General features: G+C 42.4%; 2 protein-coding genes across 5 annotated transcripts in view; one reads left to right on the forward strand and one right to left on the reverse strand.

The window, feature by feature from the left end:
- The window catches only part of LRRC8B (leucine rich repeat containing 8 family member B), a 30,537-nt gene extending 19,257 nt beyond the window's left edge, over nucleotides 1–11,280 (reverse strand). Inside the window, exon 1 of the mRNA XM_018561402.1 lies at nucleotides 11,206–11,280. The gene's annotated coding sequence lies outside the window, so the exon portion shown is untranslated. The remainder of the gene's footprint in view (nucleotides 1–11,205) is intronic.
- Nucleotides 11,281–11,532: 252 nt separating this feature from the next.
- Nucleotides 11,533–27,731, forward strand: part of KYAT3 (kynurenine aminotransferase 3) — a 38,899-nt gene continuing 22,700 nt past the window's right edge. The window contains exons 1-3 of one of the 4 annotated variants that reach the window (XM_018561388.1): nucleotides 11,533–11,622; nucleotides 23,242–23,342; nucleotides 24,137–24,195. In XM_018561388.1, the coding sequence (XP_018416890.1) occupies nucleotides 23,244–23,342; nucleotides 24,137–24,195 (158 nt within the window). In that variant the 5' untranslated portion in view covers nucleotides 11,533–11,622; nucleotides 23,242–23,243. Of the gene's footprint in view, nucleotides 11,623–14,628; nucleotides 14,664–23,241; nucleotides 23,343–24,136; nucleotides 24,196–27,731 lie in introns of those variants that run through there. The other 3 variants (XM_018561389.1, XM_018561391.1, XM_018561390.1) reach the window with 3 other exon arrangements.

A 27,731-nucleotide genomic window follows, 5' to 3' on the forward strand; every position in this document is an offset into this window, starting at 1 on the left:
GTATATGAGGGATGAGAAGGATCCTTCACCATATTTATTGCTCTGTTGACACCATCAGTATGATAAATGTCTTCCAAAGTAGGAAGTTGACTACCAAATGATTCTCTAAACCAATGTAAAAATCCTTTGAAGGGACTTTTTGTCTTCATTGTACTAATGACATAACATATATGCGTTTTATACATAGGCACTTTTATAACTATTTAGGAAAACATGCAACAACAAATGTGCAAAGTTTACTAAAAGAAAAAAAAAAAAAGAAGAAATCCAGGAGCAGTTTCCTATGTTCACTATTTTTTACCTGATCTACCTGAACTCATCCCCAAAATGTAAACATACTTGGATAAACCATGCCATTTTCCACGCAACCAACCAATCCCTTTAAAAGCTATAAATTTACACAATTCCCCAAAAATCGACACTGCTGGGAGTACTGTAATGGGGTGGCTCAGTGGTTAAACACTGCAATCATGTAATTATCGATCGAACCCCTCTGGAATCTCTTCTTCCTTTAACATTCTAAAAACATACTGATAAGATTTAGGGTTGTGGTGCGTTAATGCACGGGTGTTAAGCATTACAGTAAGGAAACCCATTTATTTTAAATGGGCAATCAACAAGCCACAATGCATATATAAAACCCACTCTTGCAGTATTTAATTTTTTCAAACGCAGAGCACCAATATACGTTTAGCTTTAGTGCAGCATTGTGAGCTGTATGTTGGGGTGTCATTCAAAATGAATGACAGTGGACATATACCCATGAGCTAACAAGGAATGTGGATCCCCTCACGAAGATTGCAAAATGCTCTCGTTGCGTTGCGTGTTGTGCAGTGAATTAGTCCTCTCACTCTGGCGTGTGCGGTGATACCCAGCATGTGTAGCGCGATCATTGTTTTCATATGCAAGTGCACCAGACGCGTGTTTGCGTAAATACATGTGCACTCGCAGGTGCCGGGTTGGATTGAAAAAAATGTGTTTATTATTTTTACTTTAATTGCCATCACATAGGGGGCTTACAAGCCTCCCTTGTAAGCTCCCGTATGTGTAAGCCCCCCTGGGGGACAGGTCCTCTTTAAGGTGACACGGGGAGGGTCCAAAAGACCCCAAATATCACCTTTCCACTTTAAAAAAGCTATTGAAGTGCAGATTACACTTCAATAGCTTATTGCTCAGCTTCAGTAGCCCAGCAATGACAGCTCAGGGACCGGAAATTATGCAATCCACGTCATTCTTGGTCCCATAGAGCGGGGTGGAGATTAGCGAGCGGAGGTTCACTGCTCTCCTCCCCAGCTTCCCACTGTCACCTAATATGCCGGTCCTGGGCCCACAAGGGGGGCAGCGGAGCCCTGGAAACACTGCGGGGGTGTCGGGCGGGCGAGCAGGCCCGTAGGAGCTGAGCTGCCAGAATCGCCTCTTTTGCAAAACCGACAGCCAGCTTTACAAATGTAAACTCCCGGCGGAGAGTCTGTTTAAACGGACCCGCTGGCGATGACGTACTATGCAAGTCACTGATCGCGAAGTGGTTAATGGGCTATCACTTTTTTTTTTTTAACTGGAGTTCTGGTTTAAAACAGAATTGAAATCAAGTCTATATAGGTGTACACTATTTTTAGGTATGCATTAAAGGCCAGAATGTCTTAACCTCAATAAAAAGCATCTTTATTTTTAAGCATTTTATAAACGGGTTAATGCAGTCGTTTGCAGAGGCAGCCACTGGCACATTTACAAAAACACAATTCCCTGCTCTATAATATATAGACACCATACAATATGTTCTTCCCACAATTGATATCCATCTTTGGGTAACATCAGCGATTAAGTCACTTTCTGACAATGCTGTTTTGAACAGGAAAACTGAAAGCAAAAAATGTTCCAGGCCTGACGATCATTTATTTGCGTACTTAGCTAAGAAGCTGCACTGGAAATGGTATTTGGCACTATTTCAGATCCCAGCTATTTATTTAGTACAGCGTCTGGACTACATAAGTGGAGTTAAAACCATCAGACTCAACAGCGGTACCTGCAGATGATCCAAGAGAAACGATAAATCATTTAATTAATGGTGGAGAACCTACTCTGACAGAACCCTAATCTCCGAACGCTGATAATGTAAATAACCGCTATAATTAGCTAAATCAGATTACGGAAATGTATAGTCTGAACGTGCAAATAAAATATCGTTTAAAAAAAATACTGTAATACATTTGCAGAGGATTACCCACAGACTACATGTATCATCTCACAGCATAGCGACTTTCAAACATCTCCAACCATACAGTTCATGTGAATTGACAATATTTGGACATTTTAGATGGTTGATGGCTTCATACAAGCATTTTTCCAAGAGAGACTTTTGCATGGCCATAACACGACATAAAATTTACTTTCATTGCAGCAAGCATTGTAATCATGGCTGGGTATATGTGCATTTAGTGCATTGGTCTGGAAGTGCTCATAGGCTAAGATGAATGAATAAAGATAGTGAGATTATAGACCAATACCCATTTGTTATCAACAGGGGTAGACAAAACCGGGTAGACATTGGGGGTCTTTGACAATTAAAGGCGTTTTCTTTAACTTTAGGAAAACATTTATTTAAAGAGACACTGCCACCTTGCCCACGAGGGGCAAGGGCAAAGTGAGTGTCTCTGCAAAGGGCCCCTCAAACCTTTTATACTCACGAGTGCTTCACCAATGTTTTTTTTCAACTCCATAGCCTGCTACAATACCCAGCACTTCGGGGAATGGAGGAGCATATGAGCCAGTCCCCCAGGTCGTCACCACTCTGATGATGAGTTCTGGCAAAGTAAGTATATGACTAAGCGCGAGGTTGCGTAAAAGAGAATGCCTTATTGATTATAATAAATAAAAGCCAGAACTTATTTTTGGAGTGCCGCTATCCTTCATTTCTACTAAATTGATCAGATATGAGCTGGGCTGGCACTCATTGGGCGGGTGTTTGTGGATTGACCTGGAGTAGCGCTGTATCCTGAACTATAGGGCAGGGATGTTTTGAAAAGACACTAAGGTTAATTTACTAAATGCAAATTGGCTCTTCACTTAGCAAGATAATTTACCTCTGCAAGGGAATATTCCCTTTAGCTTAGTGAATGAGGTAAAGCTCTGCTGAATTACATCATGTAAGGTGCAAATCCCCTTGCAAAGTAAATAGCCTATTTGCCTTTAGTAATACAACCCCATTCCTGCAAGAGGTTACTCTCTTACTGGGCACATAAGCCACATCCCCATTCATTCCTGAAGAGCTGTACTTCACTGGATGGTTGGAGGCTGCCATCAGTAGGGCTAACTCATAGGGATGAATGGATCAGTGGCACAACGCACTAGGAAGAGGAGTCTGCCAGGATGTTTTCTTTGCAAGGACCATGTTACTCTGCTGTACATAGCAGTGACCTTCCCATCTGGATGAGACTCAAATGGTATGGGGAGCTCTAATTAGAGTGAGCTTACAGAAGCCTAGGCCTGTCTTTCTGTCCCCATATTACAGTACTGGGCCAATGACCAAATATCAGTGTTGTTACCCGAAAAGGATGGGAGTGAGTCACATGCTAATCGCCACTCAGAAGTTCTTGCATTGGCAAAGTACTGAAGCTACAGGGAGATGGCATTACAATTGCCACATTTACATACCCATTGTGTTTAGAGATTTGGAGAAGGAGCATAACAAGATGATTGTTAACTATATTAACAACTTACAAACCAACTTTTAGTTGAGTTATTGCTGGTAACGTTCCGTTGCTCCTGCCATAAATGCTGTATTTATGATGCTGTATTTCTCACTGGTGTTTGGCATATTCTGACCTAGTGAAAACATCACAGGCTCTTCAGAACTGCATCAGCCAGCAGGGAAGAGTTCTTTATGCAAGCTAAAGCAAGACAAATTCAATTTATTCTGTTACAACATTCCAGACAACATTTCAGTCAAACTCAGATTACAAGCACATCGAAATAGAATATATTGCAGCCGATAGATGTTGCGATGAAAAGGATGAGAAAAGAAGCTATGTTGTATCAGGGCTATTGCAGTTTACAGACACAAGCATCATCATGCATTTTGCATCAGAAAACGCATGGTTTTCAGTAGTCTGCAAACACCAATGCATTCCATTGCACTGCATTAAACAAAAAGTCCTGCATACTAAATTTTGTGAGTGTCAGGTTCTTAGAGAAGCTTACTACTCAAATCAATGGAAAAGGAGACTGCATAACAGATCTCAAAACATTTCAATGCACATCAACATTCATTGTGTCTTGGACACGATTAATCAAACTCCAGTTTAGAAGCAGAGGGAGAATATTTTAGCATACACAGCAGATGTCCTATACAAGATGCAGATATTTTTGTATCATTGAAGGAAGACTCCATTTCTTTTTTGTCAATAATATTACATTAGGCCATCTTTTATTTTTAAGCAAACCTGTGATCTATCTACAACTGCTAGACAAAGATCCTCCTGGAAGTTAGGAAATATAATCTGTTATATGATACCTATAGTTAAATGGTCTTGTTCTCACACAAACTGTTGCACTTTGGCTAAATTCTTATTCAAATTGAAGAGTAGCCCTTTTTAAAAGCAGGGCAAGTTATCTAAAAGGTACCTCTGGCAGTTTATGTTGTTACCTAGCAGTCAGAGAAGACCCTCATTTAGAAGCTACAGTTGTGCTCATAAGTTTACATACACTGGCAGAATTTATGATTTCGTGGCCATTTGTCAGAGAATATAAATGATAAAACACGAAAACCTTTCCATCAATCATGGGTAGTGTTTGGCTGAAGCCATTTATTATCAAATCAACTGTGTTTACTCTTTTCCAATCATAATGACAACAGAAACTACCCAAATGACCCTGATCAAAAGTTTACATACCCCAGTTCTTAATACGGTGTGTTGCCCCCTTTAACATCAACGACAGCTTGAAGTCTTTTGTGGTATGTGTGGATGAGGCTCTTTATCTTCTCAGATGGTAAAGCTGACCATTCTTCCTCCAGGTCCTGTAAATTATTGGGCTGTCTTGCATGAACTGCACGTTTGAGATCTCCCCAGAGTGGCTCAATGATATTGAGGTCAGCAGACTGAGATGGCCTTGGATTTTAGGATCATTGTCATGTTGGAATGTCCAAGTACGTCCCATGCGCAGCTTCCGGGCTGATGCATGCAAATTGTCCTCCAGTATCTTTTGATAACATACTGCATTCATCGTGCCATCAATTCTGACCATCTTTCCTGTGCCTTTGTAGCTCACACATCCCCATAACATCAGCGATCCACCTCCGTGTTTAGTTTGCAGAGTGTCCTGTATTTCACCTGAAGTTATTTGTGGGTTTTTCTTTGCATCCCAAACAATTTTCCTGGCATTTGTGGCTGACCGTGGTTTGGTTTCAACAGAACCCCTCATGTTCCACTTCTTGATTAGAGTTTGAACACCGCTGACTGGAATTCTCAATTCCTTGGATATTTTTTTTGTATCCCTTTCCTGTTCTATACAGTTCAACTATCTTTTCCTGCTTGTCCTTTGACAATTCTTTTGCTTTTCCCATGACTCAGAATCCAGACACGTCAGTTCAGCACTGGATGAAGGATGCAAGGGTCTGTCAGAAGGTCAGAAACGAATTATGCTTTTATACACACACACTGATTACATGCAAACAGATCACAGGTGAGGATGATTCCCTTTAATAGCCATTAGGGCTGCAACAACTAATCGACATAATCGATTATAATACATTGGCACACCTTTGTGTCAACCTGTGTGCATGTTATCAGGCCAAAATCACCAGGGTATGTAAACTTTTGATCAGGGTCATTTGGGTAGTTTCTGTTGTCATTATGATTGGAAAAGAGTAAACACAGTTGATTGATAATAAATGGCTTCAGCCAAACACTACCCCATGAGTGACGGAAAGGTTTTCGTGTTATCATTCATATTCTCTGAAAAATGGCCAGGAAATCATAAATTCTGCCCGGGTATGTAAACTTATGAGCACAACTGTACATGCACTATATAGAGGCTAGTATGCATGTTCTTGAAGGTGTCTTAAATACATTATTTACTAGTGTACACTGTGGCCCATTCCCAGCATCTATTAGAAGATGAAAATTGAGCCAGGATGTTGCAACTCCAGCCCACATGGCAGGGGTTGCATCACCAGTGGCTGCCCATTGGTGAACCCGGAAAAATGCCAAGAGAAGTTTCAGCCCCTATTGACAAGAGACAAGGGGCAGCGTGGATCTCACAATGCTGAAAGAGGGCACACTAGTGTGTCTTTCAATGGAATCAGTTCCACTTTACATTACACTGTGGAATTTCATCTTGGATAAGAGACTTACACACATGCCCAAGGGCCTATTTATATAGTGGAGGTGAGTTAACAGACCTTAAAAATTGTATTTTAACGTACATGCATTGTGTTAAGGCAGTCCTTTCATTTTAAATGGGTTGTCAATGCACAACAATACATAAAAAATTTACCCACACCAAGTGTGAATGTGATCTAAATAGATGCCATGGGTACAATGTTTCCTGTTCTTCAGATGTGATTATAGTAGTGAAGAACCACACACTTGCACTCATTCTGAAACCACTCAGTAGGATCAAAGTTATGGTCATCAGTATCCAGCTAAGACTCTGAAAGTGCCTAGTAGACCCAAAGTAAGCCAATTTAAATTTACATCTTTACGGTGTTGCAATAAATTTTGCTAAAAATATCATGATGCTCATAGCCTAGCTTTTTTATTATCATTTTACCATATGTTTTACCATCACATTCTTAAACAATTCATTCCCACACAGCTACCTCCTCATGTATCACTGGCCCCTCCCTTTTAGATTGTAAGCCCTCACAGGCAGGGCTCTCCTTATCATCTTGTCTTGAATTGTCTTGTAATGTCTTCCTTATATTGTAAAGCGCTGCGCAAACTGTTGGCGCTATATAAATCCAGTATAATAATAATAATTTTTTATATTATTTTTTTTTCTTTTTAAAGATTTGTATGAAAAAAAAACCCCACACTATTTGGAGGATATAATCCTGGAAAACGATCCAAGTTGTGCATGTTGTTGGGAATCCCATGTGGGCACACTGCTTATTATTAAACCTTACTCAGAATACATTATATTTTGGAATGGTATTAATCTATACAAAGGTGAAAGGTATTTACAGGAAAAGGTTACGGCAAGAAGTGTGGGAGTGATGAAGTTAATTGAATATAGCTTCATCCAAACAAAGCTAGCCACATTGTACTTCAATCTGAATCTATTATACTGGCTGTTCAAATCTCTGCATATGTACACAGCTTTGCTCATGCTGCCTCACAACATCACACACACATCTGGTGAGTCAGTACATAATCTACAACTCAGCAACTGAAACAGGGAAGTGGTTTTATCTATATCTCCATCTGGAAGAATGTTAGCTTTTTCTTTTTTTGTACCCACTTTGCACTATAAGAGTGTGACTAAATTCCTAAAGTCAACCTGTAATAGAGTGACCATTATATGCATTTCCTGACTTTACTCGGGTTATTCTGTCACTAAAGATTATATTTTAACTTCTAAGAAAAATCCTGCATAGGGCACAGTCATCTTCTTTACATTCCATTAACAGTGCTTAGGCTTGGTGATTGGCTGCTCAGACACAAGCATTGCACATGGAGCAATGGGAGCACCAGATGGTCCTCCTTACCTACACATACTGTGTACTTCTTGGGGCACCAGCATCAAATTGGATCAGCAGAGGAGAACATGGAGTTTAGATGTCTTAGCTGGCATTTGCTTTTATTTAGCAGAGATAAGACCGGTGTCCGTGATGTTTACAGAGTTCAGAAACAGACACATTCAACAAATACTAGTAAGCATAGTTATGCAATCATTGGCATAGTCCTCACAACTGCCACCTCATAATAATGATGATCACCTTTATTTCTAGTTTAATTGGCTGCTTCCTAAACTGGTTCTAAAGCATATTTATTTACATGGTTGTGGAAGACATATTTGGTATGCCACAGTTTGAATGTTGTCATGCTGTGAAAAAGTTTACATCCGCAGAAATGACAAAATACATAGAAAACCAAAATAGCCCTGTAACTGGCTTACCGAGAACTTTACAAACACACGGATATGTGGTGATGGGCACCTAATATCTACACCAAAACCAAAGTTGGCCATTACCATCATATAGTTAGCAGCATGTAGTATCATATAGTAGCATGAGCCTAAACATTCAGAATGCTGAACGATTATTCTTTTTCTAGATCAGTACAATACTGTGGGGGGAATTTATCAAAACTGGAGCAGACAAAATCTGGAGCAGCTGTGCATGGCAACCAAGCAGCTTCTCTCTTCAGTTAAGATTTGAAAATGAAAAAGAGAGAAGCCGATTGGTTGCCATGCACAGCTGCTCCAGATTTTGTCTGCTCCAGTTTTGATAAATTCCCTTCTATGTATATTAGTATTGCCTGTTGATGTACTGAGCAGGTACCCTTGCTGCTATGGGCACCAGGTAACAGTTGGCAGAATCCAAACTGGTAAACAAGTTCTCTACACAAGAATAACCAAATGACTGCCACCCTCGTAGGGTGAGAAAACCTGCTTGTCCTTCAGACTGTGATCTGCTGAAACTGGACACAACCTACATCCCTAACCAGAGGAAGAGCAGATTTGGGTCATGCAAAATGAAAGGAAATGATTGCTGGTTAATTGTACAAACATTTCCCAAATGTAAGAAATGTATAGAAGGCAATAAAGGGAGAGTCAAGATTTGGTACCACTAAGAATGTTGGGAGCTTTGCCCATCAGAATGGCCTGGTATCCAAACATAATGGCGGTGCCCGCCAACAGCTACGTCACTACAGGACGCATGGAAGTCAGGGGGAGGACACAGGAGATTGATAGTCCTGAAGTCTGTTTGGGCTTCTTAGCAGATTTCAGAGGAAGATTTATCTGTGATGGAGTGGTGTTCAGGGGTGCAGACAAATAGGAGAGGCAACTAATCACTCTCTCCTTTTGCAGGGACAGCTTTGTGGCCATTTGTTTAAACCTGATCGGGTCACTTCAAGGAGTTTATAGACATCGAAACTGTCCACAAATCTTACAGAAAGTTACAGGTCGTCTAATAACTATGGAAGCCTTCATGGTTTGTGTACTTGGGGGCTTCTCTGTGTGCCTCCGATAGATCTTTACAGCATAGGCAGAACACACCTTATGAATTCTGACGATACACTTTTTTTTTTTAGCCTACAGGAAGTCTGTTTGCGGTGTACAAGGTGGCTACTTAATGTAGCTCTGCTCAAGAGAATAGCAAATTTTCTTCTTCACCCGCATTCTAAATAAACACACATTTGGTTACTCCTATACATTTGTGCAACCAGTTTTCTGTTTCAGTCACCCAGACATCCCAACCTGCAAAACCTTATTTCAGGGAGGTGCCTGTCTCATTTCAAGGAGGTGCCCTTTCTGATTTTTGTTTTTTTTTACAGCGGCCGCCGTAAGAATATAAAAGAAATAATAATGATAATAATAATGATAATAATAATAATAATAATAATAATAATAATAATAATAATAATAATAATAATAAAACCTCTTCCAGACAGCACAGCCAGGTGCTTGACCTCCACTAAAGTATAAGCACAGCTTGTCAAGAACACAACCTCAGTCTGCTGATTAAATAATGAATGAGATTTAAAGTCATCACTCTGACCTCTCCTCATGTTCTCTGTCAGCGTGTATAAACTACAACAGAGTTTGATTGGTTGTCTAGGATGGACAAAGAGGGTCACACGCCGATAGTTTTGTGGCTGGGCTTGGGGCATGCTGCACATAGCCTGCAGGTATGACATTTAAAAGAAGCTCCATTTCTCTAAGTTGCACAATGTTTTTCAATCTACTTGGGCATCTTGACTGCATGGTAACTTCTAGTGAAAAAGTGAACTAACCCTTTAGGCTGTATCTGGGAAGCACCCTGTATATAACAGAATTAATAACATAGGCTTGCACATCTCAACCAGGGTTCCTCTAAAAGTTGATCGGAGTTCCTAGAGCAGTATTGAATTAAATTTCCAATCTACACTAATCATCAATGTTAGGGTTCACTTTTCCACTGATCCCCAAAAGGAGTCCTTCTCTACTGACCAGCAATATAAATGGGCTGTTATCCACTGACCACCAATGTAAGGGTGCACTTTTCCACTAATGTAAGGGGGCTCTTCTCCACTTACCACTAATGTAAGGGTGCTCTTCTCTACTGAAAGCCAATATAAGGGGTCTTTTCTCTAATAATCACAAATAAAAAGGTGCTCTTTTCTACTGAACACCAATATAAAGGGGCTCTTCTCCACTGGCCACCAATGTAAGGTTGCAAAGGATCACCAATGAGAGGGCCCTTCGCCACTGACCACTGATGTAAGGGGGGCCCTTCGTCACTGACCACCAATGTAAGGGGGGCCCTTCTGCACCACCAATATAAAAGAACACTACAATCTTCACGCTTTGTGGGTTTTTTTTGACAATTATTATTTTGTTTCTATTTTTGTTGGAAATAATGTTGTAGTATAGAAGAGGAAGATGTAAAACGATCATGATGGAGGTTCCCTAAGACTAAACAATTAGAAGGGCTCCCCTGTGGTACAGAGGTTGTGAAAGGCTATCACGGGCTATAATCAAACCCCAGGCAGCGTCACAAAGATCCATTTAGTGCTACACATCAGAAGTGGCATCACATGCATACGAATGACCACATTGAGCAAGGGGGATGCAGCCTGAAGGGTAGGATAGATGGAAATCACTGCCGATGCCACTGATTAGGGGCCTTTTATATTATATTGTGCTCATTACCATCACCCCATCCACGTGTATTCATGGGAATCTATATACAGATCTGGGCACCAAGGAATGCCAGGCTTTACAGCAACACATGAGACAATTGGGTGACATTGCAGTATTACACATCCAGCTACTTGCAGAGTTATCCTATACATAGCAGCTTCCAGCAGAGGCATTGCACGCTGTGATGAGTGACAGCACATTGTTAAATATGTAATGTGACCTCTCCAGCTGTCTGATGACCCCAAACAGCCAGCCTGCTCCTCACAATACACCTGCAGACAGACAGGACATTGCTGCTGACATCACATAACCGACATCACATAACCGACACAGGTCACAGGAGGGATCCTTGGCACTTACATGACTCAGTTCCCATCTACCCCATCTGCCTCTTTTGTTGGCCTGTCAGCTGTTGCTTCCTACTGCCTTGTAGAGCACATAGCATCCACAAATCCTGGCCAATAGCAGCTCGCTCTATGCAGAACTCATCGTCTTATTGGCCGATGGCTCTGTGAGGCAGCGATCATGCTCCAATAGAAGAAAGCAGCGAATGAGCTAAGGAGGGAGGGCATCTGATCAGACCGTAGCTGCACTCTATTGGCTGGTGGCAGCTTCATTCATAGCGTCCTCCAATCATCATTTGCCTTTGCTGTGGAAGGGCGGGGAGAGTTCTTACAGTGAGTCAGCCGTCCCTTTCCTCTCATGCTGGTTACTGAAGTTTATAGGGACAGATTGGACGCGGCTGGTTCAGATCCTCTGTAATATCACACGTGACCAGTAAGTAGCGACATTGTATGAGACAGAGGGCATTGCGACATGCAGGGTATATTGGGGACATGAGCTGCACTTCACTGGAGGAAGAGCTCAGTGCTTGTCTGTCAGTGTTGGAACAGCCTTATTTACACTGGCACTGACCAACCTGCCAGTAGCTGCAGCTACAAGACGTTTCTAAATGCTGAAAATTAAGTGGCTATTTAGGAGGAATTTGCGCCATAGTGTTGCGCTAAAGATGCAGCACCTGTGTGTTTAGTGCATGCTGTCAAACAGTGCAACGCGTGTTGGTGTGTTGCATTGTCCTTTGTTTGAATGGCACCCCAACATGCCTTCTGGTGGGTGGTACTGCAATACCAGGTGTTGTGGTGAAAGAAGCGCATGCATGGCTTTTTTCACCGCAGTGCATTGTATTGCAACGCACTCCAACTAGGAGGTGCATTGGGGTGCCATTCAAATGAATAGCAATGCATCAACGCAGCTAGGGCAACACTATGATGTGAACCCGGCCCAACATTTAAAATAGAACCATGGGGTAACCTTTTTATCCCATAGTTCTCTTTAGGGTCACAGGAGGGCATATACTAGCGTCCTCCCGTGACCCAAAGCTCAGTATATGGCTGGCTATACTGAGAGCGATGCAGCCGGGAGGGATCCTGACGATACTGTCGAGATCCACACAGCTGGCTCTGCCTATCTTTGTCCGCCCCCTTTCTTTGTCCCTTCCTCCAGTCAGCGCTGGAGGGGAGGGGGGAATCCCTGCGGGGAGTGGTGACTGACAGTCACCGCTCACTGTAGGGAGATGGTCGGGAAGCGAGCGATCGACTGTATGTGTTCGCTCACTTCCTGATCAATAGAGCCGACGTGTGACAGTTTCAATGTTACACTTCGGCTCTAACTATGAGGATGAGTGTAAATCACACACCTCATAGTTCTCCTATAAAAGGTTTGTTTAATGTGTTGTATGTTACTAGTATTGACATCAAAGGACTTCTGGCACACCAAAACATCCCCAATATTGGATATGTGCAGCTTGCTCCCGTGATGGACTACTATCTCGCATTTGGTTTCCTAATATGTATTGAGATTGTAGTCCATCACGGAAATGAGCTTGGAGCGGTGGCTACTTTACAACACACACACAAGGACCATGGAGAACAAAAGTAGCCACCCTCCAGAAGGAAGGACAGTGTCCGCACCAATTCAGAGATGATTGGAGGATCTACTGCCGAGTGATACACAAATAACATACATTTTTGTTAAAGGAGAACTATGAGGTGAGTGCTTTTCACTCAGCCTCATAATCTGAGCTGACCTGTGACAATGAGACTGTCACAGGTCAGTTCAGTAGATCGGGAAGTGAGCGAACACATACCGGCGCTCGCTCACTTCTCGATCCTGTCACTGCAGAGAGCTGTGACAGGGTAGGGACTGGATTCCCCCCTCCGATCCTCCAGCGCTGACTGGCGAAACGGATGGGGGAGGGGCGGGTACAGCTGGCTCTGCCTCTTGATAGGCAGAGACAGCTGTCACTCACGCAGGTGGGCGGATCCAGACATAATTGTCGGGATCCGTTCTGGCTGCGGTGTCTCAGTATACCGCGAGCTGCAGCTCGTGGTATACTGAGCTTAGTGTGACAGGAGGACGCTAGTTTGTGTCCTCCCGTTACCCTTCGGAGAACTATGGGGAAAAGCCCTAACCCCATAGTTCTCCTTTTTAAGGTACTTGAATGTATTTTAAAAATGTAGTTCCTGAGTTTAGTGTCACTTTAAAGTTCCGCACTCCTATATTAACTAAATAGTAAAAGAAGCTGCAAGCACTGAAATGAGTCAATGTTCAACGTGAAAAATGCATATAAAACGCTGTGCTCTTTCCTAAGCCTGGGTTCACACCTGGGCGTTCCAAATACGAGCGTTTAATGCTCGTTTTTTCAGCACGTTTCTAAACACGTTTTTTTTTTCACTGAAACGTGCGTTCGACGCTCGTTTTTTAACCTCCCTGGCGGTATGATTCCCCCCCCCCCTTTTTTCTCTCTATCTTTTTTCGTTTGTTAAACGTTTTAAACTTCCCGCCCAGTATCGCCCTCCCCTGCGCAAGGGACGTAACCCGGAAGACGGCAGCGGCCAGAGGACACAGCGGGGATCACGAACAAGGTAAGACCTACGCTGTATTCCCGAGTGTGGCTCCGGGGGTACCCCTTTGTTAACCCCGAGCCACACTCGGGAACAACAATGGATACGCCCTGCAATTGGCCCCCACGCACGAAAAATAAGCTCAAGTACTTTTTCGCGCATAGGACGTTTTTCAGCGCGACAAATCGCACTGAAATATGCCCAGGGGGGAACCATGCCCATAGGGATTAATAGGATTTCACTTCCAGAGCGTTTTATAGCGCTTCGATCAGCCCCGAAAATGCCCAGGTGTGAACCCAGCCTAACAAACAATAACAAAATATTATTCAGTGTTTAACATTCATGTAAAATGCAGAATCTATATGAAGAAATAAAATGAAAGTCTGCGATACATTTGTCTACAAAATATTGAAATCTTCTATAAACGACTCGGTGCTTGTGATAAACAATACACAAGATGTGCTTCAAACCAGCGATTGCCACTGAAAATCCTCACCCGCATGGAGGAGGGCTCACCTTTGCTGTTGGGCCGGTTGTCTTCAGCAGTTTCAAAGTCCTAAGTTATAGCTGGAAATATTTCTTCTGTTAACAGTTTTGTGTTCTTCTTATGTGAGCTCTGTTAATGATTGTTGTATGCGCAGTTGGTATATAGAGATCATGTGAATCTCAGATGTCTGGTTTCATGGTAGAATAGCCCTAAGTTAGATTCGGTAGTCTTGTATTACAAGTATGTGAACGTCATGAGTAAAAGAGATTTCCATGCAGTCTGGCTGAACTTGGATGAGTACACAAGGTACACAAGGTTGTGTAGATTTTAGTAACCTTTATTACCCTATTGCTGATGCAAGCATATTTTGCCTCCTATAAAGTTGTTTGTACGGAGGGTTGGTCAGAAGATTTGACTACAAGACAATGGTAAGAGTAATATGTACAAATGCTTTTCTGATGCTTTCCTGTGCAGCTCTGAGATTTGGAACGGGGTTGAACATGTGGGAAGGGGAAGGTGGCTTGCTTTACATCAGGAGGCTAGGCTCACACACACACAGGGGCCATAAATATACAGCTATACAAGATGTACGGCTGCAGCCTTTAGGGCCTGTTCACACGACGTCCGTTTTCTGTGCTGACCTGATCCGTACGCACTAAAAATGCATCCCAATGTATCCCTATGTGTTTTATGGGCTACAGTTCTCACGTGCGCAGTCCGTTCAGGTTACGACAGAAAAATACTGCATGTCACATTTTGTACGGTCCGGAAACGCAAAACGCGTCAAACGCACTGCACTGCAGTTTACATACTGGCAGTCCCACTACAGCAGTCCCATTACTGGAACGCATCAAAAACGCGGCAAAACACATAGCACCGCGTCTGTAGATCCGGACCTGATCAGGACCTGAAACTCCTGTGAACAGGCCCAAAGTGCCCATAATAATCATTGGCTGTAAGTGTTGTATGTGGGCTTACGCTGCTATTTGTATAAACGTGCACATGTGCAAAGCCATATGCCCTTGGGTACAGACTGTCTGCATGCAGGATTGTACACCCATACGTACATTACAGGTGTTTTTCTATGCCCAGGATACACAGCTGCAGTGTGCAGCCACCCAAAGTAATGAACGGCTATAGGTGGCTGTATGTTGGTTTACACCGCTAGTCACATAATCCTTTTACACAGCCTCCTACAAGTATTCATTGTTAAGGATGGCAGTACACTGAAGCAGTATATCCTGGTCATGGAATTACACCCCCAAACGCCTGTGTGTGTATGAGGCCTACAGTGAAACTTCGGGTAAATACCCAGTTGAATTACATATGGTCCAGGGGTGTGGAAATTTAAAAAACAACTACTTGTCCAAGGACTAAAGCGGGGGCCTGATCTACTTGTCCCTCATGAAAATCTACTTGTCCTGATACAAAAAAAAGAAAAAAAATGTAACCATAACCGTATTTAGCATTGCCAAGAAGAGCTTCTCCGTCGGATGACTGCGCTGACCAAAGAGTGCTTGAATTTTGAGAGCGAAATTCAGATTACAATGGCACGTTCTGCCAGTCAGCGCTGGAGGATCGGAGCGGGGTGGGGGGAATCCAGACCCTCCCCTGTCACGGCTCTCTGCAGTGACAGGATCGAGAAGTGAGCGAGCGCTGGTATGTGTTTGCTCACCTCCCGATCTACTGAGCCGACCTGTGACAGTCTCATTGTCACAGGTCGGCTAGAACTATGAGGATGAGTGAAAATCACTCCACTCATAGTTCTCCTTTTAATGAAGTAATTCAGCTTCCTGTGCCATCTCTCTGCTCCCAGCCTACTCACTGGATTGTGATTCAGTATCATCACACCTGTCCAGTGAAGAGCTGACCCAGGAGGAAGTAATCTTAACCCCTTCGTGACTGACGACGTACAGTGTACGTCGCCAGCATCGGGGCTGTTTAAAATTCTTGGCATTCAGAAAATATATAATGTTGGGGGTTTTTAAGTAATTTTCCAGCCTAAAATGTGGAATATAACATGGGTACAAAAAATGAAAAAAAGGCCTCAGTCATGAAGGGGTTAAACCAGAAAGTGTTGCTGACCAAAATAAAAAAAATCCTTGGCAGGTAAAATCATAAATATAAGTTTCGATGTTTGGAACTTAAGCCAGTCTCCCATACGACATCACTCAAAACCCCCTCCCCCCACCTGCAGAACAACGGTGAAATGATAATTCAGTCTAAGGCCCCATTCACACACGAATCGGCCTGCACGTACAGCTCCGTACTGCGTGCGGGGCCGTACCAAGTAGCTGCCGGGAAGGAAAGGTGCTACGTGTGATTAGAACGCAGCCCCTGTCCTTCTCTATTGGGCTAAGCGGCCGTACGCCGCCCTACGCTCACCTCATTTGCAGGTCCGTAGGGGTGCGGGTGAGCGTATTCATACGCCGCCGGAATGGATCCTGTATGCGTCCCGGCCAGAAAACCTGCACCCCTACGGACCTGCAAATGAGGTGAGCGTAGGGCGGCATACGGCTGCGTAGCCCCATAGAGAAGGACGGGGGCTGTGCACTAATCACACGCAGCACCTGTCCGTCCCGGCAGCTACTTGGTACGGCCCCGCACGCAGCACGGAGCTGTACGTGCAGGCCGATTCGTGTGTGAATGGGGCCTTAAGGTCAATTGTAAAGCTGAACAATCCTTTCCTCATTCCTGCATGCTTCTTCCCTGCTGTGAAACAGATCTTATAAAGCTATTCCTCTTTGCCAATCGTGTTGCCTTTCCCTCTCTGACATCAGCAAGTACAATGCAGGACCAGCAGTTCTGCATTGCACATTCCTGGAGCGGAGAAGAGAGCCAACTATCGGGGGAGCGAGGAAAGGGCTATCTCTCTACTTGAAACCTCCTGTAGACTCAAGAAGCATTTAACCCTTCATGAGCTCCAGAATATACAACTCAGGTCCGGGTGTGATTTACGCTCTACGAATGCTCTACAAAACGCTGAAACATGAAAATCCCATTGTTTTCTATGGGTATGGTTCACACCTTGCCGTATTTCAGCCCGTCTGAACGCGCTACAAAACGGCCCACGCCTGAAAAGGTACATGAGCTTCTTTTGCAGCGTTTTTGTAGCGCGTTTCCATTGGGATACAGCCAAGTAGCCCTCGGAAACGCGCGTTTGTCGCACGTTTTTTTAACCGCGAATCGGGGTAAAAACATGCGTCGCGAAACGCGCAACAAGCGCACATATTTGATACGCCTAGGTGTGAACAGAGCCTAAGGAAGCACTTGCCCATTTGGACAGTTCCTTCACAGGTTTTGTAATGCTAGCTGATTGTTGGCCTCCTTCACCCTTATGTAGACAGCTGTAGCTGGAGGCCAGTCAGGTCCCATGTGGTTTGTTTGTGATAAAGTAGAGCAATTTACTATCATAAGGCTGGACAAATCCTAGGAGACATGTAGACAATGTTCTTTGAAAAATATAGCTGGTGCTTAACATTTAAAGTTTTCTTCAGTTGTTGTCAATGGAGCTAGCTTTAAAAAAAAAAAAAAAGGTCCTGCTGTCTCCCATGTTAGACAGATTGGCTTCTGAATTGCATATTCATTTGGCCACCCCTGTACTGGCAGGTGTTTATTGGTCCTCGCTCCTAGGAATAGAGGCTCACTTTTTGCTGTGTTGCTGACCATCGAATTCTTTGACACAGCTTTGCAGCTTTTCATTTGAGAAATAGTCTTTCCCTCCCAATTAATGACAACAGAAAGGAGGGTAGGATTCCAGTTATATGTTTTGTAACTCAATCAGAGGCTTTGTTTTTATTTGCTGTTCTGAGGCTGAAAAATGGCTGAAATGGGATTGGTTTCTGTAGACAACACCTCCACCTAATTTTGCTTTAATATAGTACACGCTTGCATAAAAGGCCCTTTCAGAGTTAGTGTGCTTTTCATTTTAGTCCTTCATCCTGCTCAAGTAACTGTGGTTGTGTAACCATTCCTGCATGTGACAGAAGAATCTTGGTGTGGGCAGTTTATAAATCCACAACATTCACTGACATCATATTACCAGGAACAAATAATCACTCTTCACCATCTAGTGTCACCTTGAGGGTGAATACATTCTAGAATTCTTCTCTCGGTAATTACACTGTATTGAGTTTGACTTGTATATGAATGTTGGGCATCGCCTGCGGTTAAAAACCAAGAGTCCATTCACACGTGTGCACATTTTTGCATGTTGCATTAAACATTCTGATTCATTTCGAATATGCTCCATGTGCATCCAAAAATGCAGCGGCTTTATTTATTTGCCGGTGCTGCGTAGCATGTGCGTTTGCCTTGGCAATGTATGAGTGTTGGTGTGCCTTTTTAAAATGAACTCCAACACATCACAATTCTGTTAAAATCGGACGCGTTTTATTTTTTTCCACAATGCATGGTATGGGCATTTTGGTGCGTTGGCTGGGCCAAAATAACCCCCTTGGGGTTGGTTTGTCACTAAATCATAGATACACTTCTCCATTTCATATGTCGCCCTTGCACTCATCCATCATTGTTCACTGATTATATTGTCCATCCTTCTCAGGACTCCAATGATGGCAAAAAGGAGACAAGTGTCTCCTCTAGCAGCAAGTTATTGAAATGTCGCCTTGTCCAAATAAGAGAAATGCTTATGCGTTTTAGCCTAAAGTGGCCTTAGTCCTAGCTTTTTAGGCTGAAACATGAACGCTATTCCTACTGTTCTGGACAAGATGACCTTACAATAATGTATTTCTTCTGGAGACACTTGTACCAGTATTTGCCTTCTGCACTTAGGTTTTTAATAAGTAAAAATGTGAAAGCAAACAGTTTACTGAAGAGTGGGATGGTAATTCTGGAAAGTTCTGAATAATAACAATGTACTGCTATCACGGTTGCAAAAAACTGAATTTTTTAAAGACAGTTTTTAAAAATAATGTCTGATTTCCAGCTTGCAAAGGAAAGTGAAATATTTCTAATACATTTTTATGTTTATTATACTTGTGGAGTGCCTTGGTGATTTTATGACTTGGGTTCTATGTAGGACACTTACCTTATGTGGCTGATTGATGTATGCTCCTTTTTAATCCCATCTCTTTATTGGTATTTATAAATCTGAGATTTCCTATTTCCAGTGGGTTCAACCACTGCCTAATTTTCCCAAATCTGATTGACTAAGTATACTATAGGGTCAGTTTGTTTCCAAGATTTGCAGCAACCCTTTCATATACTGTCGGCTTCTTCTTCAGGATGCTTTATTGTGACTGCTGCCAAATTGCTCTATAGACATGCCTCTCTCAGTCCTTGCTTCTTTCTGGAATGGACTTTGGGCTTTATTGCAATGTTACTTTTGCATGTTTTCCAATCTGTTGATCCGCTTTTAGTAGTTAATTTACATAATATGTTGGTTCTATAGAAAAATCAATTTTAATTGTTATCCAGCATAGTTAAAAAATGAGTTGTTGCCTCAGTTTGAAATGTACATTATTTCAAGGCTGGACAAATTGCAAACGAAGAAGAAGAGAGTAGCCAATGTGCCTACAAATAGCAGTTAGTGCCTAATGTTGGCAGGCGGTTCCTTCAGGGATAAATAGATGTGTATATCAAAACACAGTGGCAGGAATTTATCAAAACTGGAGCAGACAAAATGTGGAGCAGCTGTGCATGGCAACCAATCAGCTTCTCACTTTCATTTTCAAACCTTACCAGTACAAACTAAAGAGAGAAGCTGATTGGTTGCCATGGGCAACCGCTCCCGATTTTTGCCTGCTCCAGTTTTGATAAATTCCCCCAATTCGCTATTTTAACATATGCAGGTACTGCAAGAAATTTTGAAAAATATTACCTCGGCCTTTTCTTTCCCTGTGTTTTGTAGCACTGTAATAGCAGGCTATTGTATATATTGCTTTGTTTACATGTTTTGCTTTGTTTACAAAACCTGTCTGTAGCCTGCACTGTACACTGTAGAAAGCAACATAACTGCAGAACTGGACAAAGAAAAAGGAAGGTATATTGCTTGCCCTGACGCATCCAGATGTCATAAACCATAGCTGTCCAGTGTTTCTTCACCTAGAGCAGTTCCTATTCCCTTAAGGCAAGCGGGCCTACTGGTACTTGGTTGTCCTCAGGTCTTGGTACACAGTTTGTAGTTTCTGGCTTAGTGTAGTTTCTGGCTTAGTGGCAAAAGGGAGTGAGTGAAAGTAAAAGAAAAAAGTACCTGTAGTCTTCAGGAATATCAGGCGTGGGCTAAAGTACTGCTGATGGGTTAAAAAAAAAGTCCAGAGGCTGGGGGTGGTCTGGGCAGGCAGCAGACAAAGCATAATCCAGAAACATTTTTAGGACAGGGCAGGCAGCAATTTGAAGAATTGTTTTCTAGGTGAGGGGTCGGCTACTAGAGAATCTGAAGACAAAGCTAGGTGGGTAGGAACAGCAAGGCAAGGGTAGAGAGCTTGTTCTCCTGATATTAGGCATCTGACATTCATCTAGATGTGCAGACTGCTTTCTGGAGTCACTGTCAGGGACCTTCAAGAAGTAATGTGTTCTGGATCGCAGTTGCGGAACTGGGTCCAGTTAATCTTTTAAAGGGGTGGATCAGTGGACGGTTCCCTCAGTGCAGTAGGGAAGTGGTACACATCATATACCCCGGCCTAATTTGTGTATATCTGGGCGGTTGCTAGGTAGGATGGCAGTATTTTTAGAATGTGACAGTGTGATGGGATTTGTAGTTTTCCGTATAGGTTCACTACAGCAGAGGCAGTCACTAGTGCTCCCAGAACTCCCTGTATCATAGACACTAATGTTAGAGGTCAGGAAAGTAAGGATTCCCTTAACCTATGTGTCAGGACAGGCAATTACAATGCGATTGCAGTATGCAGGTGAATGTGATTTAGATACTAGATACAGTCTCTTATGCCACAGTGACAGTAACTTATATTTGTAGCCTGCATGAAAAGTTTCCCACACAACAGAGAGAGTTTCCACACAATTTAGCTAAAGGAGCAACTAAGGTATGGAGGAGAGACCCCAGTGTACTTGCGGTTCTGATATGAGCTTGATACTAGTTACAGTCTCCTCTACAGTCTCCTCTACAGTAGTGACAACAGCGGATAATTATAGTAGCAGGTACAGTTCCCTTTGAAATAGAGATTTCCACTCAATTTAGCTGAAGTAGCAACTAAGGTATGAGGAAGATTCGCCAGTGTACTTGTGGTTCTGGTGTTGGTTCTCTAGCGGGGCTAGCTCCAGTAGGTGGGAGAGGGTTTGAGCCAGCTTCAGCGGTAACCAATGCTGCCGTGTCCCTGGATGTCAGTGTGCGGTCAGGAGATCCTTAGACAGGCTGTTTGAGGTCAGTGAGGTGCACAGGGTCCTTGCTCGACGTTCCACAACAATAGAACGCCGAGTGAGTGACTCACCTGTGAATTTGAGGAGGAGTCGCGGTCAGTGGGAGGAGCCCGGCGTGACGTCACCAAGGAGACGGCGCGCCGCTGGAACGGGGGGTGCGCCGGGTGAGTCTGTGACAGTCACATGGATTGGGTAATGAGCAGAGCTTAGCTTATGGCATGGAGAGTTAACAGTTTGTGATTACATGAGTTCTTAGTCATGACCTGCAGTCTTGTTGCTTTCCACTGTGTACAATGCAGACTACTGACAAGTTGAATGCATATGCAACAGTGGTCTAAGGCTGTAATTACAACTTTCAAAGCACAAGTGAAGGGAGGGAGAAGAATTCATGTTTGCTAAGTTGCTTGGTGTTCCCATATACACTCACCGGCCACTTTATTAGGTAGACCTGTTCAATTGCTTGGTAACACAAATTGCTAATCAGCCAATCACATGGCAGCAACTCAGTACATTTAGGCACCTAGACGTGGTGAAGACGACTTGCTGAAGTTCAAACTGAACATCAAAATGGGGAAGAAAGGGGATTTAAGTGACTTTTAAACATGGCATGGTTGTTGGTGCCAGACGAGCTGGTCTGAGTATTTAAAAAAAACTGCTGATCTACTGGGATTTTCACGCACAACCATCTCTCGGGTTTATAGAAAATGGTCCGAAAAAAAGAAAATATCCAGTGAGCGCAGTTTTATGGACGAAAATGCCTTGTTGAGGTCAGAGGAGCATGGGCAGACTGGTTCGACATGATAGAAAGGCAACAGTAACTCAAATAACCACTCGTTACAACCAAGGTATGCAGAATACCATCTCTGAACGCACAACACGTCGAACCTTGAATTAGATGGTCTACAGCAGCCAGCAGAAGACCAGACCCGGGTGCCACTCCTGTCAGCTAAGAAGAAGATAAGGAGGCTACAAATCGCACGGGCTCACCAAAATTGGACAATAGAAGACTGGAAAAATGTTGCCTGGTCTGATGAGTCTCGATTTCAGCTGCTAGGGTCAGAATTTGGCGTAAACAACATGAAAGCATGGATGGAGGCTGGTTGTAATGGTGTGGGGGAAATTTTCTTGGCACACTTTGGACCCGTGATGCTATCATGTCAATATAGACCAAAATTTCAGAGGAATATTTCCAACACCTTGTTGGAATCTATGCCACGAAGGATTAAGGGTAGGGCTGCAACAACTAATCGACATAATCGATTATAATTGATTATTGAAAAAGTTGAAAAAATCTCAATACAAACTAGAAGTCCCATCACCGGAGCCATTTTTTAAAATTTATTTTATTTTTTATCCGATTAACCGATTAATCGAACTTAATAATCGGCTAACTAATCGATTTTGAAAATAATCGTTAGCTGCAGCTCTAATTAAGGGAGTTCTGAATGCAAAAGGGGCTCCAACCCGGTACTAGCAAGGTGTACCTAACAAAGTGGCCGGTGAGTGTATATTAACAGAACTGGTGTGTTTTACAGGTACAGCGATCATTTTATTTGGCTTCTAATCGTACAGTAATTTTTCCAGCCTTATATCGTGTCACTGTTGATATGGCCGCACCTTAATTACACCATTTTTCTAATTGTGTGCCTCTTTTATTGACCTGTTCTGTAGGCATGTTGATTGCATTTCGTTCTGTCTGCCGCCTTGGGAATGGCGCTCAATTGCTGAAGACAGTTCATTCCTCTCGCTTCCTCAGGTTTTCCACTGCAGGAGTACGTATTGTCTCGTACATTCCGATATACTTGATGCTTAATTGATTCTGGCATGACGTTGTTGCTGGAATATAATGGAAGGTTATTTTTGGAAGTACACTTGCATCCTCAATGAGCACGTGAACATTTAACATTGTTTATCGTTGCTTGCAGATATTTTTGTTGTTGTTTTTAGAGTTCGTCATGCCCTATTTATAATAATTGGAAGAGCCTCATCCAAACATTGGCAGCAATGCTGTAGGGAAAGAACTGATTTTACTATTATGTGTTGTTTATTTTAATCTAAATATACACAAATATGTGCTCACCGTAGCCAAAACTGCGTTAAAGATTTAAAAAAAAAACATGCTCAGATTTAAAACGCGTTGCAAATCCTTAAAAATGTCATCTTGTCTTAACAAAATGTAGGACACAGCTATAATATGGTCCATGGCTTTTACAGCCTAAGCAAATAAGTGGAAATTGCCGTTGCAGCATCCTCTGGCGTTTATTTATGTATAAACTCATGTTTTTTTTTGTTCATTTATTTCTTTTTTCATTTCAAAAAGGGAACTCGAACACTAGTATATGTCAGATTTGGCCATCAAAATGCTTGGTTGCTAGTTTGTGTTTGTAAAGCTCCATGCTCTTTTAAATGATTGCTTAGCCTGTCAGATACTGTAAAACAATTCCTGCCTTGTACTGTACAAGTTGCTCTGCTTGTCTGAAGTATTTTCCAAAGTTGCAGCAATAAGAAGAATTGTCATGAATATGTTAAGCCCAGTAATATTTTCTGTCTAATTTTTCACTTTCAGATTATGTCTTCAGTGCACAAAAATACTAAACGGATCCAGGGAATTGATGGCAATGTATGGTAAGTGGTCACTGTGAATCATGAATTTGGTCATTTCTTTTAAAAACTTAATTGAAGAATTTGATGGCTGCTCATTACTGTGGCCTTTGAGCAGATCTTTCGGTACATTGAAACATGTCTTCATTCCAGACTGCCTTACAAGGTCTGTTGGGTGCCGTTATACGATTTCTGAAAATACACCATTAAGAAGAAGCTTACAACAATAATAAACGTCATTCAGCAGTTACATATTTAGTGGAAGCCCTATTTAAATTTTCAGACTTCTCTAGCTTCTTCGTAATGTACAGGGATATCACTTTACCTGTGATGAAAAACCTCCAACTAGTCTTAGAAGGAGAAGGAGCTGCGTTGAAATAATTTATAGAGTTTATATATCCCACCTAACAACAAACTCTGCAGCTGTCTTTTATTTTCCACCTTTTAAGTAAGTGGCAACATTTCCAGGTACAGATTTTGCATAGCTTCTTTAAGTGGCTACATTAAGGTGGCTTGGGTTGACTAGTGTTTGGTAATACTGTCGACACTTGGGAATAAGATATAAATCGGGTGAGCTTTACTCGTATACTGTCTGGTCCTGTTTCTAATAGGCAGACATAGAGTAGCCTGGGGTCATTTATCTGTATGAACAATGAGATTAAAAAAGCAACAACTTAAGTTATTGGTACTTTTCCTATAGAACATTACTTTTAATAGGATCATATTTTCCAGGGGCAAAAAGAATAAATAGACAGGAAGCAAATTCAGCCGCACGCCAATGACATTGCTTACGTTAAAATAAACCTTATTCAGGTTGTACATGTGACACTTAGTCCTGCCCAGGGCACACATAGAGCCTGAATAGTTTATTTTTTATTTTTAAGCAAGTGACCTCATCAGTGTGCGGCTAAATCTTCCTCCCAGACGTTGTGCTTATAGAAGGTGGGAGGATGAGGTGGGTGCCCTATGTTCCTTCCACCATCATGAATGGTTGTTGTGGTGGAGCGGTGTATATGTGGGAGTTTTGCTGCAGTAGACAGGCATACCTGAAGCTAGGTGATGTAGATAAAGTCTAGTAGACCTGTGGAACCAGTTACCCACACATGTAGTGGAGAATAATAATAATACATTTCAGTTTGACCAAATTGAGGAAGGATTAACTTATATGGGGTTTTATTGTTGTGTCTTTGGGTTTCAACATTGCAGAGATTTCAGAAAGGGATAGAAAACCTCTCCATTGGCGACACAGACTGCCATAACAGAAGTATTTACTATTCCCAAGTCTAAAATAAAAAAAATACCTTCCCCCTAGATTCATTCAATACAGTCTTAAATCTTAAAGGAAACCTGTACCGATGATGTGTGAAGGCTGCCATTGTTAGCCTTCCTTGGTGAAAATACTAATTCCTGGGCATCCTGCTGATTCAATGGCTTTAGTACATGGAGTCAGTGACCAGACACATGTATGCATACTGGAAACTCTGTCTTCACTCTTCCATTCCACATACTTGTTCTGGGTCAGTGTCTCCAAGAAATGAAGCCAGAAATCTGGTGCCTTCAGGAGGCAGTCAGAAATGGTACTATTGACCATATTATTTTCAGTAAACATTTCCTGTAATCAAGGATAAAATCTCCATGCAATGCAAAATACACTGACGTACATTTCATATCTCTCAAACAATAAATCAGTACTGATGGTCTGTCTGTGGTGTTTATAACTAGCAGAGCTGGAAGGGCAAATACCAATAACAAATGAGTCCCTGGTGTGTAATTCGCATCTTCTTACACCTTTGCTTAAAGGATATCTAAACCCTAACAATGAACTTCTCTTTTTTTGGTCCATTTTGGTCTTTTAAAAATACAATTGAAATAATTATGTTGTATCTGTTTGCAAAATCCCTGTTGATCCCATCAGAAATCTTGTGCGCTGATAACTTTCTGTGCACTCTGCTTGTTATCAGTTGGCATTATTCCCAGCTATCTCTATGGACTACAGCACCATGCTCCTCTTTGTTGTGAACAATAGGAGTCTGTGGGTCTGTCTTGTTTCTGGTACCCTGATAGAGATGGGTGAATGAGTGCTGTCCTCCTAAGGAAAACTAATGCATGTTTGTTTTGGGGTTCAGAGGTCCTTTAATAACAAATACACTAACTTCCCCTGAAAAAGTATCTTGAGTAGGAGCACCTTCTGCAGTTTTTATATGGAAGCAGACACATGCAACAGAAATGTTTTTTCTATACCTTTTAGTTAGTAAAACCATTACCAGTGGCAGGAGGACAGGTCTGTGCATTGCCAACAGCGTTGTACCTTTTTGAAGGCAGCAGTTTCTAACGTGCATGATGAATGGAAAAGATCACAAGACATCAATATGTCCTTTGTATTGGCAGAGGAAAGTAAAAAGACATTGGGTGGGTCAGAATATAACATCAAATAGTCTGACCTCGGAGTAACAGATAAGATCACAATACAACTGTTGGCACAGCAAGCAATATCTTAAAACAGATGACTTTATACTTATGGCTCTATAGGGTACAACAGTAAAATACTATGCAGAGTACTTCTAAGGTGTAGTAAACTGCCATTCACATTGATCATTGACCGTGATGTAAAGCAGTGGTTTCTAAAACATGATAATTGTCCTGCAAGGGACACATTCAAATGATATTTCTGTTTGTCAAATAAGACTAACATTAGTGTAACATACTTAATAGACATGTGCGATTCGTTTCGTTCCGAATCGAAATTCGGACGAATTTTCGGAAATTCGGAGATTCGGATGCATCCGAATTCTGAATTACAGCTAAAACGAATGCAAACGAATCCGAATTCCAGATTTTCCCGAAATTCGTTAGCGGTAGTCCGGTCGAAATTTTGTTTATTGGACAAAATTTCATTAGCAGCAAAGTGACATTAGAAAAAAAAATGTTTTTTTTATTTTTTTTTACAGTCTGCAGAAGATGAAAAAAAAAAAGCGTGAGGTTCCCCCCCAATTCATACCAGACCCTTTAGGTCGGGTAGGAATGTTAGGAGGGACCCTCCCCTCCCCCAAACAAAAAAAAAGTGCGTGGGGGTTCCCCCTAAAATCCCTACTAGACCCTTTAGGTCTGGTAGGAATTTTAAGGGGGAACCCCAGCCCCCAAAAATGGGGGAAAAAACGTGGGGTCCCCCCTAACAGTCCTACCAGACCCTTGATCCGAGCCCTCGCCCGGCAGGGCAGGAAAGGGGGGGGGGACGATCGAGCGCCCCCCCTCCGGGCGCCTTACCAGGCCACGTGCCCTTGGCATTGGGAGGGTGTCCCCATGCCGATGGGGACAAGGGCCTCTTCCTCACAACCCTGACCCGGTGGTTGTGGGGGTCTGCGGGCAAGGGGGCTTATTTGCATCGGAGTAAGAGGTACTTGTACCTCTACCCATTCACTAAAGTGTTAAATCAAATAGTTAGTAAAAAGTCCAGACTTTTAGATAAAATCCTTTAATTGAAAAAAAACAAAGACTCAATTTTTGACATTAGTGTGCGCCTCTCCATTCTTCCTCCATACTCTGGGTCATTGGTTTCCAAA

Source organism: Nanorana parkeri, unplaced genomic scaffold (genome assembly GCF_000935625.1).
Source record: "Nanorana parkeri isolate BGI_ZX_2015 unplaced genomic scaffold, ASM93562v1 scaffold521, whole genome shotgun sequence".
NCBI classification, from domain to species: domain Eukaryota; kingdom Metazoa; phylum Chordata; class Amphibia; order Anura; family Dicroglossidae; genus Nanorana; species Nanorana parkeri.